Raw genomic sequence first — 15,567 nt, 5'->3', positions numbered from 1 at the left:
GGCACTGTAATCTGAATTTAATCTAGAGAGTATCCATTTCAGTTTTAGTTCTTTTAGACAGAGTTTCTGACACAAGGCATCAGCAAAGTCTGCTCAGCCTTTTCCTGGACCATGTTCCAGTTGAAATCCCCAGGCAGCAGTCATCAGGGCCAGGCCTCTTTTCACTTTGACCTGCTGATGACTGGGATAGCACTTTATTTAACATAAGACTGAAAAACTTCCTTTTTTCAGTGATTTTACAGTAGGTACTTTCTACTGCACTCAAGTGCAAGGTTAAGAGGAATTTAAGCTTCTTGAGAACAAATCATTTGTTTGGGGCTTTTTATGATTCGCCTGCACACAGTATTAACGCAGTGGGGACTTGACCCTGGCTTCAACTTCCAAACATCCCAGTATAGCTAGCAAGGCTTAAAGGTACAAAAACTGAACCTAATCTTTCCAGTCAACCTTCAGGTGTAGAGAAGCACTCATTAATTGAAGTATGGCTGCTGTAACAGAGCAAGCTTAAGGAGGATGGAGCTGTACGTAGACCACAGGTACCTTCAGACTTTGAGAGCACCATTGCACCTGTCGTGTTAATATCATGTTAACTTAACTGGACCAAAGGAGAGCACAGGATCATAGAATGGTTAGGGTTGAAAAGGACCTTAAGATCACCAACAGAAACTTCCATCCTTAATGTTACTAAAAGGGGGTGGTAGCTGCCAGTATGTTCATTTTATGAAGCACAGCTGATCTCTATAACAAACCAAAATTTTCTCCTTACCTAGGATCAGATCACTTCTCCCTTACCATGACAGAACTTGTAGTTCTGAATCTGTTGCCCTTCTTTTTTCTCTTTGTATTAGAAATATAAAGGGACTTCTGTGCAAGTTGCCAGTTGTAAAAAAAAAAAACTCCAAGACAAGTTTCTCATCAAACCCTTCTCTGTTGCAAATTTGTTTAGGAACTGGCCAAGTTTTTCTTAGCACTTAGTTGTAAAAAAAAGTCATTGCTGAGCCTTTGCCTTCTCATATCAGATGTTAGTGCCTATTTGAGACAGGTAAGTAACAGATCCATGTCTTCAAGAGCAAGTCCAGTTAATTTCAGGTAACCCTCCCCAGTCTCTGAGCTGATGAGACCAATGAGAAGCAGTGTAGTGAGGTGTAGGCTATGATGCACGTAGCATCCAGAATTTACTCAGCTTTGTCCAGTCAATCCAGGACTGTTGAGGGGTGTCTTTGATCAGGGCTTATTTCTGCATGTGGAAAAGTAGAGACTGCTGTCTTGATCACCACAGCAGATTAAAGGTACCTCTGTGGTTTTCAAAAGGTTTCCTGATGACCTTCTGTGGTGACAATTTCCTTTTTCTCAAGACTGACTGTTGACTTGTGAAAACAACTGTGACACTGCTTCTGAAGCTCATACTAAGAAATCCTATGGTGGAAGAATAAAGTCAGGGAAATGCTTAAAACAGGTCTGCTTAGCAGGAACAGTGCCTATGCTGCTGGCAACAAACGACAGGCCTGGTGTTTCTGTCCCAGTGCTATTGGCTTATTTGGAAGGATATTTTGCCTGCTTCGCTGTTCAATCAGTGACTGATGCTGATGGCATTGCTCTGAACAATTTAAAAGGCCTTGGGGAAATTGCTGTGAAACAAGTGGCAACCAATTAGTGTAATTCACATACTGGTGCCTGAGTTAACACTGACAATGAGAATCTGAATCTGTTTGCAGCAAAGAAGTTCTTGAAGCACATCCAGAAACTATTAACATGCTGCATGCCAGGTGGTGAGAAGGTCACTGGGACGCAGATAATGAGCAACTGGGAAAAAAAAGAAATCACATGGGAACTTTTATCTGCTCTAATTTTACCACCAGTCCAGCTTTGTTCTGAGAATTGCTTTGCTGTAGAAGCTAATCAAGCTCTTCAAATGCCTTCAATTACTGAACTAGAGAAGAATAAGCGTTTATCATGCATTTAGCCTTGCTTGTTTTGTGTGCACACACACCCGGCCATATAATCTTCCTCCTTTAAACAACATCCTCTGAGCAAGCCTCCTTTAAATAGTCAGTTGCACAGGCCGAGCTAGTAACATTTAGTCAGTTTCTCCTGTGGAAAACACACTAGAAAGAAATGTAGAAAGATAAGGGATTATCTAGAATATTCAGACTGAACAGGAGCTTTTCTGTGCTCCTTCGACCCAGCTGAGAGTCAGGTCAACACGTCAAGAGCATAGATACAGTGTTCAAGAAGAGACTGCTGTTTTTGACCATGCTAAAGAATAGTTTTACAGTTCTGCCAAGGCATGAACAAAACTGCTCCCTGCTTTATCTCTGTTTGCATTTCTTAGTGTTGTTCACTGATGAGCTCAATCGACAAGCATCAGAGAGAACTGGTGGGCCCCAGTGCTACTGTTTACATGGGAGTTTAAAATGGCAGACCTGCTTTTCCAAGCCACAGCTTAATTTATACTGACCTCACTAATGATGCTAATGATAAGCAAAGCCAGTGTTTCTCATACATTTGAAAGCTGATCTCTGTTCAAGTAAGAGAATACTGATCTCATGCACCCCATTTCAACGCTGTATGTCCTGGGAAAAGCATATTCATCTACCTTTATGTGACAACTGAGCTTACCCTTTCTACATCCACCAGTCAGCCCTTCATACAACCTCCTGGCTGTATTCTACACTTAAGAAAAGTTGAACTGAGCAAGGTCAAATGGAAGTCTGATGTCTTGATGAAGCACAGAGATGATGAGAAAATTTTCAGTGTGGGGAAAGATACAGCAAGCGAGGGATTAGAAAAGGTTTTTATATGTCCATAAGGAGGATAATTATAACAGATAGAAACACTAAACCGTGCTTGACACTACCCCATTAAAAGAGGGAAAATAAAACTTCAAGACAGCTGCATATCCTATCATACAGTGGATTAGCACCCTTTCAGTTTGTGTACTGCATCCAAATACTTCAGCTAGAGTGCTCCAGATCCAGGACTCCCTATATTTTTTCAAGTGCATACAATTAGTTTATAGCCATCTCTCCTGACTGCCTTCACCAAAAAGCAGGCAGGCATGGAACAGTTGTTGCCAACGCATTTGGAAACATCACTAGAGCCAAGAAATTAAATGTTCATGACCTTTGTGAGGGGTCCAAGAATGTCAGTACAGACAGCCTGCCTACTTTCCACTGAATAGGTGAGTTTGTCCGATTATTCAGAACTAGATATGCCATACAGGCCTGCAAAGAAAGAGGGAAGGAAGAAGGCTCAGTCCATGGAAAGAGATGAGACTTGTTAGTTATACATAACAGACAAGCTTATATCAACTCATAATTGGCTTAAAATGTCTTAGCAGAGGTACTACTGTTAGCAGAGCCATTTTTTTCCTCACCAGATGATCTACACATTCCTGACTTTAAGGAGCTGCAGCTTAGCAGCTAGGAAAAGCCAGCCCACTCTCTATATACTAATCGGATCTGTGCCTCTAGTGGAAAGTCTTTTGGGAGCCTGCAAATGTAAAAATGTTTGGAGACAACTGCTCTGGATTATGCCTACCAAGAGTGCAGTTCAGGCTTTATTTTAAATATCAGGTAGCTAGCTGTAGCAGTACGCAAAGCACATTTGTAGGGAAACCAATATCAAGAGATGAAGGTACAAGCCTTCATTCACATGAAGAGCACCCCAGTGTAAAAAGCAGAACTCCCCTGACTTCATGTCTGTTGGTTAATAGACCATATAAAGAGCTTCTGTCTGACCTAGGATTACTGGAAAAGTTTTCACTAGCAGTGTTTCTAATTCATAAGCTTCTCATTTCTCCAATTTGGGGCAGAGGAATCCTGTGTTGCATTATTTTTCCATGTTATTTTGATTTACTGGACACTCTTTTTCAAAATTAGTTCTTATTTCTCTCCACCTAGAACATGTGTGAAGTTTTAGGAGAATTCTAGCTTGTTTGTTCACTCGTTTTTCTTGCCCTTCTTTCTCCACAGAATCTTATGGCAAGAGCCCTGTACGATAATGTCCCTGAATGTGCAGAAGAGTTGGCCTTCCGCAAGGGAGACATTTTGACGGTGATAGAACAGAACACTGAAGGTCTCGAAGGATGGTGGCTCTGCTCCTTACATGGCCGGCAAGGCATCGTTCCAGGCAACCGTGTGAAACTCCTGATAGGTCCAGTGGTACAGGACAGTCCTCCTGGTCAGGATATGTCCAATTCAGGGCATACAACACATCACAGAATCATAGAATCATCCTTTAATCAGCAAAAGATCTACCAAGTGCCAAGCTCACATGCCTCAGCACGGGACCCTGTCTATCAAGTGCCACCTTCTCATCAGGGGATTTACCAAATACCCACTGGTCATGGTCTAGCAGGACAAGATATTTACCAGGTGCCACCCTCCATGCAGAGATGCATTGACGGTCCAGCTTTGACTAACAAGGTGTGTGCATTTCCTTTTGTGTCATAGCTCCAAAGCAGCTCACTTCTGCTGACCACCAGTCTAAGTGGTTAATTTCTAGTGGTAGCCTGTGGACTTAAAGATACAGGAAGAATAAATATGTTAAGTTAGAGCAGTAACTTTACTGCTGTGGGAGGAAGACGAAGGTCCAATTGCTTGCTTAATTCACAACTGAGATGCGTAGTAGAGCATTTTGGAGCTCTTCTACCACAGCTGCTAAAGGTGAAGAGAAGCATGTGGTCTTGCGTTGTTGGGCTCCCCAGGGAGGCTGAAGCACATATGGCCTATGGCACTCTTGCATTATATGCTCAAAAGAGAGCTGCTGCAGTAAGATTTACTCACCCACAGATTAATGAACAATTACATCATCTGCTCAAGTAATTATTTTTATTTTTTTTTTAATTAAAAATGATGTACTGCCTTGCTGGAGAAGTCCCAGTGGGTCTGAACTACGAAGAGAAAACGGTGATTCATGAGACAAGGGCCATGCTTGGAGGATGAGGAAGCAAGAGGATGGTGATAATGAGGGATGTTTTAATACCACACCTAAAGCTTATAAAGGTGTGCTTGATGTTTATCTACAGCTGTATTTCTTGACTGAAAGTGAAAACTGCAACAGTTCCATCATGCAGCCATTACTGAGGCAGCTGAGAGCTCCCAAGGCTCTAGTGAGAAGCACTGCATTACGTGGTTCCTCCCATATTGCTGCTGTACCTCTCGGGCTCTCTCTGCCTCCTGTCACTCCCTCATTTTAACTTCATGGAGTTCCTCCCAGGTACCCTGGTAACTGAAAAGGGTTTAAGGAAGGTACCTGAGGGAGTAAGTAGCTTCTCCTGGACTTCCATACCCCTTATTGGCAAGACAAAAAGAAGTTCCTACACTCCCTCCATTCCCAGCTCAACAGTTTCAGCTATTAGCATCCTCCTTACCTTTAGAGCTAGAAGCATAGTATTTATATCAAAGTTACATGAGCAGATGGTGTCTCTGTCAAGAAGTTCCTGACTGGTTTGAACTAACTTCTCCTAATTTAGATTAACAAGACAGTCTTATCCCCCCCCCCCCCCCCCCCCCAACTCAACTCAGCCTTTTTCATATTAGGCTTTTGGAAGACATCTTCTCATGCTTTTATTTCATTGGTATAATTTCATTTTCCTTGATAAGAATAAATGGATTGTTGCCTTCTGAGCAAGAGAAAAAGATCTGTGAAATCATTCCAAGTCAAGAGGTTTGTTTGCTCGGCTTTAGTTCTACGGTTTTGTTTGTAGGGTGTGCAGGAAGATATAATGAGAAAGCCGTACTTGTTGCACAGGTAGAGATAGGAACTTTGTTGGATCAATTATGTGGGTTTTCTTGAAAATCTCACATCTTTTCTTTCCTTTTCTCTTTTCCCTATACACTAGATGTAGTGAAATCTTTTCCAGGAGCAGTATAGTTTACCTACCCACAGTAGAATTCAGATAACCTCCAAGGTAGGGAGTGAACACCTGGTAAACAGCCTATTGATGGAACAGCACAGAAGAGATCACATTTTAGTGAACGTCTGTATGAAACATTACAGCACTTTGCTGAGATGCCTCAGCTAGCCATCTTGGGCTGCAGGAGATGTACCATACTGCAGAGCTGCACTGAAGTCTTTTGGGAAGCCCAAGATACTACCTTAGAATAAGTGCTATGTACTTTAACCTTAGGACTTGACATGCCTAAATGATCATTAGCAGAGTTCACTTAGCATAATGCAAATGTGTGTGTGTATTGTGCACAGAAAGAATTCTCTCACTGCATGCGAAGTCTCTTCTCCCTCCTTCCACCCTCTCCAGCTCCTCTGACACTAGTAGGACATTCTGCATAAAGCTGGTTGCTACAGGGACTGCATTAAAATCCTATACACAGAGTAACTGAAATCTTTTATTCTAATTTGTGTGCAAACATCTTGCTGAGATACAAAAATCAGAGGCACTAAAGCATCTGTGTCCTCCAAGGTTTTGCCTAGAATTTTTTCAGCAAGGTTGAATATGCATTTTTCTGAATTCAAGTCACCTTTAGAAAGTTAAGACCATTTACTTGGCTGACTTGTAACTTGTTTCGTTTGATTCCTAGCAACCTATAAAAGGTCATCTTATGTGGCATAAAAACAAATGGCTACAATGGCAACTGTAGACAAAACTAAACACACACATTTATAAAGCATTTTACTCTCAAAAATATCTACCAACCTTCTTAGCATTAGCCAATTATTGTAATTTAGGATAGGTTCCCTTTAATCCTGACTTTAAATTTATTTAGCTGAAGAGCCTCAGGTCTCAGTATTCACTGTGTTTTAGTAGCAGGCTTGCTAGATGGCAAACCTCATAGCAGGGTCCTCCTTTGATCAGACAGACGTGTCAAGTCCTTTGGAATTACTGTTCTACACTAAAAGGAGCCCACTGGAACTGAAATCATGGTGGATGAGAAAACTGTAGGGTTATTAGTATGGGTGAGTCTGAAGTAAAACATACTCCATTCTTTATCATCCTAACTTTGCAAAACTGATTTTTACTGCTACAGCTGCTAAGGCCTTTGTTAAAGAAAAGTCTAATTGAGAGGAAGCACTTCAGCACTTGTATCCTTTGAGTAAGCAGTCTGTCCTCTAGATCCTCCTTCTCTTGTGATAAGTAAAAACAACTCCTGGTATTAAGGAAATATGGAAATCTTGAAGATTTGTTGTTGAGGATCTTTGCTTTGACTTCCAAAATGGTGAATCTCTTTTCTCAAACTTGTGGCACCTGCCCCAATGGCTTCAGTGAGCCACTCTGCCTTGTTACATCAGCAGAAACAGCTGGTTAGCAAGCTGTGCATTTTGGCAGTTTTAAGGATGTTGAAGAATTTTTCTATGAGGTCTCCCTATATGTAAGCCTTCTCCCTTCCCATAGCAGTAGCTAGAGAAGACTGTGTACTCTAGACACCACTGTAAGCAGGGCCAGCAGCAGCTTCAGGCCTATCCATTTCTGCCCACATTTGCCCGCTTCCTTTGTGCAAATGTGTGGTTTGGCTGCCATACAAGTTTTACAGGCAGAGCTTAGAAACTGCTGTCAGGCAGGAATTGTATAGCCTCAAGCAACAGTAAATCAACAGCAGGCATGTCATAAAGCTGTGCTGAGGTAACACATCTCACTGGCCAGAAAGGCAGAGGAAGTCAAAGAAGAGTCCTGAGGCAGGTAATTATAATGATGAATCGATTCTGGCCAAGCTGGTTGTTGACAACAGAGCTGTATCAGCTCCTTCTATCAAATAAAAATACTGCCTTCTAAAACTTACCATACAAATGACAGAGATAATGAGGGATGGTTTAAAATTAGCCTTGGTTAGGCCCAAGCTTTTATAGCTGCACTGCAAGTTTCATCACAAAACGGTTACACCTGCAAGTGTGAAGAGTGTTTGAGGATCATAAAGATACAAAAGCTGTATCTTAGACTATTGTCCTGCTTTCTGTGCTCTGCCTTCAAACTTACCTACTTCTGCTGCAGCCAGCAAAGTGAAGGAACCTTCGGACAAATCTGGGATTCAGGAAACCTGGGTTTTATCCTTGCCTCAGGCTTCTGCATGGTCTTGGGGTGGTCTTTTTGCACCTCAGCAATCTCATCTGCAAAGTATGTGGGGTAATTATGGGGGAACTCATTCTATACAGACTGCTTTGAGAACATCTTTTGGGAAAGGTGCTGACAAAGCACAAAGTCTCTTTTGCGTCTGTGATTAATCATTAGTTCACACATGAGCTTTAAACTAGGGAAAGCTACACGTGAAAAAAGGTACTCTGCAACTTAAACACCCTTTTCCTGGTTCAGTGTTTCCCCTGACTTTTCTGTTGTGCTGTCCCTACTGTCCTGCACATAGCATTGGCCAAAAAATTTGAGGGAAACATTTCCTCATTGGAAGACAGTGTCGACAAATTCTGTAAGATGTCTGTAGGAACCAGTAGCTTTCAGAACTTTTGATCAAGGGAAATCAGCACAAAACAGAGTAAGAGACTGATGCTCCACAGCTGTTTGACCAGCGAAGAGGCTGCACTACGCAAGTTACCAGCTCTGAGCTATAGCTCCCACAAGGCATGGACTAACTCGGGCAAATAGAGATTAATGCCAGCTTGGAACACATCAGCTTTTTTGTTTGTTGGTCTGTTTGAATTAGGACTCTGCAGCTCAGGAAACACTCAGATTTAGCCACCTTTTAAAAGTGGATAAAGCAGAACAGGGAAGGAACTCATTCACACTTGAACATCCCTGGCCTATTTTCATGCGCTTGACAGGTGAAGGATTTCACACCCCACCATAACTATTCTATGATTCTGTGATACTGCTGTCTCCACCTTTTTCAAGAGTTCACTGCCTTTAGCAGGAGGTCTGGGTCAACCATGGCTAAGGAAACAGACCTTGTTCCCTCGTCTTTATTTCTGTCAGGGTCATGTTAACTGGATCCACGAGCAAGTGGAAACACCACCCCACAAGCAGCACCACCCTGACAGTTCTGGCACAGACTTCAGTAGCAGAAGCCAGTTAGCCACATTATGACGTTTTTCCTTCCAATTAAACAAGTGCTGGTTTAGCTGGGAGGAAACAAATGGCTGCATATAATGTTTGTTCCAGAAATAAGCCTGCCTTTATGTTACAATCTTTTTTCTTGCCTATTTTCATATTATGATCTAAGAAGAGACACACATTAAGCGTAGTAAACAGTTGTGTGGCAGATATATTTTGTCATCAGAAAGTCTGGGAGCGTATGTTGTATTTTGTAGTTTGTTGGCAAAACTGTATTTACATTCCAAGGTGGAAGAATGTCCTTGCCTACCCTCAAGTCTGAAATACCACAGCTTCCTGTGATATTGTTTACTTAAATGGCCTGAACAGTGGTATTATAGTCCCTCTTTTCTTCTGCTTTCAGATTATAAATTCCACTTTGGGGATTTGGATCCCTTGTAACAAAATACTGCTTCAGTGTTAAAAGTGCTGAACACACAGCAAATTTGCCAAGTGCAGCAGGAATGCTAACACATACCTCAACACTCAGGGCTCAGTTTCACAAAGTGTGCTCCAAAGGATGACATTCTCTCAAGTTAAATGCAAACTGCAATATAAAACCAGCACACAGAGTTTTTCTTAGACTGGAGAGTTTCACTTGTAACTCTCCATGTGACATTAATAGGAGAAAAGCCGTTTTACTGCTAAAAAGCCCATGCAGTTAGTCTATTCTCAGTGGTCTCCATGAAAACCACTGAGTGAAGTAACTTTTATCCACAAGTCAGAGTAAGCAGTCAGTCACTGATGTGATTTGTAGAGAAGTATTTTAAGAGAAAGACTGCATTTTATTAGGCTGAGCAAACATATGAGCTCAACATTACTCCCCGTTTCTCTCCAAGCACAGGGCTCTCTTTAATTAGTTCTATTTGTAGAGCAGAGGCATGCATTTTTCCCTGTAGTGTCAGAAAAAAAGGCCAGTGCTGCAATCTTGTCCAACAACTGAGGTCCCCAAGGACCCAGGGACACAAATCTGTCTGCAAAGGCACAAGTACAGGATCAAACCTTAGCTCAAAAACAAAAAAAAAAAAAAGAGTAAGAAGAAAAATTCAAGGTTAATGGACTCTTTCTTGATGGTTAGAAACTGAACTAGGCCTTTGGTTACATCTGAAAGCATACTAACAAAACACTAAGCTTGTCTAATCTACATTTCCCTCTAAGTACTACCACCTAAGTATAGCAGCGGAGCATTTGGGAAAAATGTGAGTGGAAAACTGATTATTCAGAAAGTGGTCCTGCACTTGGGTCAGAGCAATCCCAGCCCCAGATACAGGCTGAGCAGAGAATGGATTGAGAGCAGACTGAGGAGAAGGATGTGGGGGTGCTGGTTGATGAGAAGATCCACACGAGCTGGCATTGTGTTCTTGCAGCCCAGAAACCAATCATATGCTAGGCTGCATCAAAAGAAGCATGGCCAGCAGGTTGAGGGAGGTGACTGCACCCTTACTCTGCTCACATGAGACCCTACAAGTGAGTGGGATCTCACCAGAGGTGGACCAGTACTGCGGAGGGTTGGAGCACCTCTCCTATGAAGACAGGCTGAGAGAGTTGAAGTTGTTCAGCCTGGGGAAGAGAAGGCTCTGAAGACTCTAATAGCAGCCTTCCAGTGCCTAAAGGGGGCCGAAAAGAAATCCAGAGAGGGACTTTATGCAAGGGCATGTAGTGATACAGAATCATAGAATCAACCCAGTTGGAAAAGACCTTTAAGATCATTAAGTCCAACCCTTACCCCAGGACTGCCAAGGCCACAACTAACCCATGCCACTGAGAGCTTCATCTACACCGTGTGTGAACACTTCCGAATATGGGGTAATGGTTTTAAACTGAAACAGGGTAGATTTATATTAGGTATTAGGAAGAAATGCTTCACTATGAGGATGGTGAAGCACTGGAACAGGTTGCCCAGAGAAGCTGTGGCTGCCCCACCCCTGGCAGTGTTCAAGGCCAGGCTGAACAGGGCTTGGAGCAACCTGGTCTAGTGGGAGGTGTCCCTGCCCACGGCAGGGGGGTTGGAACCAGGTGATCTTTAAGGTCCCTTCCAACCCAAACCATTCTGTGATTCTGTGAATTTCATCATAAGGAGGAAGTGTGGTTTCTAGAGATAGGAAATAGATGAAGGTGTGTTGCTGACAGTAAGAAAACAGTTTTATTACAGTGTTTTGTAAAATACAGGTTTTGCAGGTGTTCAGTACTTTTGTAGATGTTTTGTTTTGGAAGAAGATTAATTATCAGAACATCATCATTCCACATGCCTGGCCTGAAACCTTTCAATTTTGCTTTCTTAAACAGCAGTGGTAATACTGCTTTTTTCATTCACTATTTCAATCATCTCAATTAAGCTTTCTCCCAGAACAGATGGTTAGAATGGAATCAAAATAGTTAGGTTCTTGGGAGATAGAAACTTTCCATAAGACAGTCCATCCCTAATCCTTAAAGGACACTACCACATTCCTCTTGGGTGTTACCACTTTATATGCACAATGAGTCCTGACTGAGGTCTGGTATAATTATTATATAGATGCAGAGGACAATTAAGGATGGAGTTTATATCTGTTTAAAAGATGTCTATAACTTCCATAAACTTGCCAAAGCAAGCTGTGTTAATCTAAACTCCAGTTACTTGGAGCACTCTTGTGGAATTGAAACTTTCTTGCAATGCTTCATCTCAACCATATTCTTGCCCACTGGGAAATGCCAGTTCACCAAAACTGAAACTTTTGGCAGGGAAGGATCTGTTCCGAGAAATGTCTTAAAGGAAGAAAGCAAATATTTGAAGGGAAACAAGAAGTCATGGAAATACCCTACTTCAATAATTCCCAAATTAAGCTTCCGCTTTCCCCACCTCCTACTTTCCATCTAGAAATTCAATATAGGAGGGAAGAAATAACAGAACTAAGATGAAGCTCCTCAAAAGAATTAGTTGTTTGGACTGAACCAAACTGGTTTATTGTTTGTGAGCCTTTAGGATTTCATGTCATTCACAGCAGTAAGACTACTCTCTGCCCTATTTGTCCCAGCATCTCATGATCTCATTCTTTTTGCCTTCACGATGAGGCAGTCATAATATTACCAGCAAAGAAAACAAGCGCATGTTTGCCAAATGGTTCTTCATGTAACAACCTTTTTAAATGGGAAGGCTAGACAGATGGGGATAGTTAAAGCAGGTTGCTGGTTTAGGTATTTATCACAGACAAGATACCAAAATGTTGAAGTGCTGAGTTTTGCCACATAGTTCTCATTAAATCAAAACTCTAGCCAAAATTTAACCACATGTTTCCAGAGAATGCTTTAGCAGATAAACATATTTCTCCACTAGAACTTATCACACAATAATTTGGGGTTTTTCTTTCTCTAAGATCCATCCACAGACATTTATTTCCCAGTGCATGCCAGTTCTGTCACCAGTACTGTAACACATCAGCTCTTTGGCCCTATTGGCCAATGCATGCAGAAGTGGTGATGTCAGTGTCTGACTAAAACTAAGTAATTGTCATGGCAATGGCACTGGTAGAATTTTCAGCAAGAGTATTGGACAAGTATCATCTTTCACACTTCTCTTAAAAATCCCGATAATTTAATAGCAACGGGTATGTTTCACTCCTCTCAAAAATGGGACATCCTCAGATGTGTTGGTTTGGCACTTTTTAATTACATTTTGTAAGCAAGAACAACTCTACCGGAGGGAAGGAAATACCCCTTCCAAGTCAGCCTTGCAATTCAAGACCAGCCAGCACCAAGCCTGTTCCACTGAGGCAAGCAGAAATGTTGCTCATAACACAACTGGCAGAAAGCCCTAGAGCTGATGTGAGAGAGCAGGATCAGGTCACAAAAACATCATAAAAGAAAGGGAAAAAACAAAACAAACAGTAAAATTTTGTCAGCGACAAGACTGTTAAAGCTTTTATGTGCCCTTTACTGCTCATTCAGTAAGTTCTGTGAAGTATCTGCATTTAGTTTGTGATCGTGAACACCAGCAACAAGCAGAAATTCAAAGTCATAATCTAAAACTACAGCCAATGCAAGTCAGCACCATTCTAGTACACTTAATACAGCCCTGTCATTTTATGCTCATCAGGGTTTAGGTCATTTATCTAAGTACTAGATAAATTTAACTAGATTAAAACAAGTTGTTTAGAAAGACAACAAAACTGTCCTTTAGATTTAGGAAAAATAAAAACCTGAAAAATAGTGTAATGAACCTGCTTTTGTGTCTGGTTAATGGACAAGGTCATGCCAGAAGTTAAAAAGTCAGGATTAGGCTGGTTGCAAAGCAGTTGGCTATACCCTTGTCACCAGCAGTTGAGGGTTGGACTCAAAGGCAGCTCGTGATTTCACTTTTTTTGTTTTAAATCTGTTTCACAACATCTGCTCTACATTGTTAAGGCTCACAGCCCAAAACTTGCATAAATCTGGTTGAAATAATACAACCTCAAAAGAAGTAACACCCATTTTAATTACTTGTTATTATTTGCACTACAATACCACTGGGATGTTTTTTAAGACTGGGCATATACTGGAGAGGCATTTCATAGTTACATTTAAAAGTTTCTGTTTAAATCCCTGAGCCTTCAAAGTTAAGAATTTTTAACACACCATGAATTGGTGACATCTGGACATGCTTTAAACCTTAGAGCACGTGCAGTCACAGGAGAAAAGCAGATATTCATAGGTACAGGTCTTGAACAACAAATGGACGTAAAACATAGGAGAAAATAAGCAGGTATTTTGAAGATGGAAGCAGTATCAAGAAATAGATCAGTCCTGTATCAGGGTAGTATTTGCCACATATACTTATCTTCACACATCTTGAGTTTTACTTCTCAGAAAATTCACTGAGGAGCACCCAATCAAAGGTAAGTGGCAGTGTCACTGTGTGCATTGATACCACATTTCTTTCCGCTACTTAGTAGAGCTGATAACTTACTCAGCCCAGGAAAGAAAATACATTTTTGTTGATTTCCTCTTGCCTTTGGGTTCCTAGTATTAGAAACAACTCATAGCTGCAGCTGCAAGCCTAGTGCATTAGAAGAAATGCCTCTACGGCTTCCTCCCCTCTCTTTTAACTTGTGAGCCTTGATCAAAAGCTCTCCAGTGGTTCAGTTTTGGCAGAAAATATTAGAACATTTTATACTGGCCCAATGTTCATACATTATTTAAAGTGTTACGATTTCATAATCCTAAAACTGATAGCAGCTTACAAAACCAAACATTTATAAAAATGAGTATCCTTAGCACAAGTGAGAATGAAACCCCAACCTTTACTCACTGACAGCTAGGAAATGCATTGTATGTCATTGTATATAGCAAGCAGGTCCAGGCTATTGCTTCATAAAAACATTTTTGCTCGTTTTTTTACAATAGACAATACTAAGTGATACAAAAGGTATTACCGCCAGGAAATTCATTATCTGTCACTGGAAATCTTGATGCAGCTTGCAAAAGACAGGAGAGGAAACACTAGGTGCTTACTGTAAAAAAGATAGAGTTTTAGCCAGTGAGTCAGGTTCAAATACCATGATTAGCTTAGAGACTGTTCTTTAACACAACCTTCTTGCAGTTCATTTTAGCCACAGAACCTTGACCCCAAAAAAAGCATTTGAGGAGACACACTTCCTGAGTACATGCAGCAAAACAGAAAGAAGGTCCAAGAGGTGGCTTACTGCCTGATCCAGCATCGTTCAATGGCTGCTGCTACTGCCTTCCAAAGGTCTAGGAGATCAAAACAGTAGGGATTAGGGAGTTGTCCCCTAATTCTCTCTTTTTTATAATTTTTCCATATTCTCTTTGGCTGTTTTATTTTCCTTACAAGCCTAGGAATTCATTCACTTTTTGTCCTTGTTAAACAATGTAAACTACAGTGTTATACGTGTGCCATAAGCATGAGAACTGTATTGTTGCTGCCTTAGGAGTGTTCTGTGTTGCAGCCTCATGTCCCTTTTAATCCTAGAAGAAGTAGGACAGGCTTTTTTTCCATATGTTTAAGGAAGAGGAATTTAATGACCCACAGGACTGGATATTTTGCAAAGTACATGCATATTCAGCACTTTTTCTTGGTTAGAAACATGCCATTGGCATGGAAAAGACCCAGGTAATTGCTTTTGGAAGAGCATCATCTTCAACGTGAACAGAGCAAATTTTATTCTAAGCTCTCTCTGTTTTGCAGTACTGGATTTTGAAGTAGCCTCATTACACGTTTCACCAGAGCCAAACCTGGTGCCTGTTAGCTGCTCTGCACAGATTAAGTGGTTAACAATGTTTTGAGAATGTTGGGCTAGATAGTTTGTGGGAAGACCATCTGTTTCCTTCAGTGCGTAAACACGGAAAATTGCTGGTTTGAAATGCAGGATTATTTAAGCTCAGATGACCACAGGCATTCTTAGAAGAGGTAAAAGGAAAAAGACTCCTCATGAGTTCTGCAGTTCAGTGACATTTGTTAGGAAATAAAGTCCTAAGTAAGTACCAGATGGGGCTGCTATCCCTGTTCCAGAAGTGGGATAAGGGGAACTTTTCTTTTGTAGCCACCTATTTTCTCAAGTCCATCTTCAAAACTAAACTGCCATCAAACATTCAAACCT

The 15,567-nt window shown here is 41.2% G+C and overlaps 1 protein-coding gene across 3 annotated transcripts in view; it reads left to right on the top strand.

Annotated features, from left to right (window-relative positions):
• The window catches only part of NEDD9 (neural precursor cell expressed, developmentally down-regulated 9), a 95,811-nt gene that overhangs the window by 69,417 nt on the left and 10,827 nt on the right, over positions 1-15,567 (top strand). For all 3 annotated transcript variants that reach the window (XM_062617899.1, XM_062617898.1, XM_062617896.1), the window contains one exon: positions 3,975-4,427. In XM_062617899.1, the coding sequence (XP_062473883.1) occupies positions 3,975-4,427 (453 nt within the window). The remainder of the gene's footprint in view (positions 1-3,974; positions 4,428-15,567) is intronic.

Source organism: Pezoporus occidentalis, unplaced genomic scaffold, assembly GCF_034315485.1.
Source record: "Pezoporus occidentalis ecotype Australia unplaced genomic scaffold, CSIRO_AGI_Poc_V1 ctg2, whole genome shotgun sequence".
NCBI lineage: Eukaryota > Metazoa > Chordata > Aves > Psittaciformes > Psittacidae > Pezoporus > Pezoporus occidentalis.
This window is presented reverse-complemented; position numbering and strand designations above follow the sequence as displayed.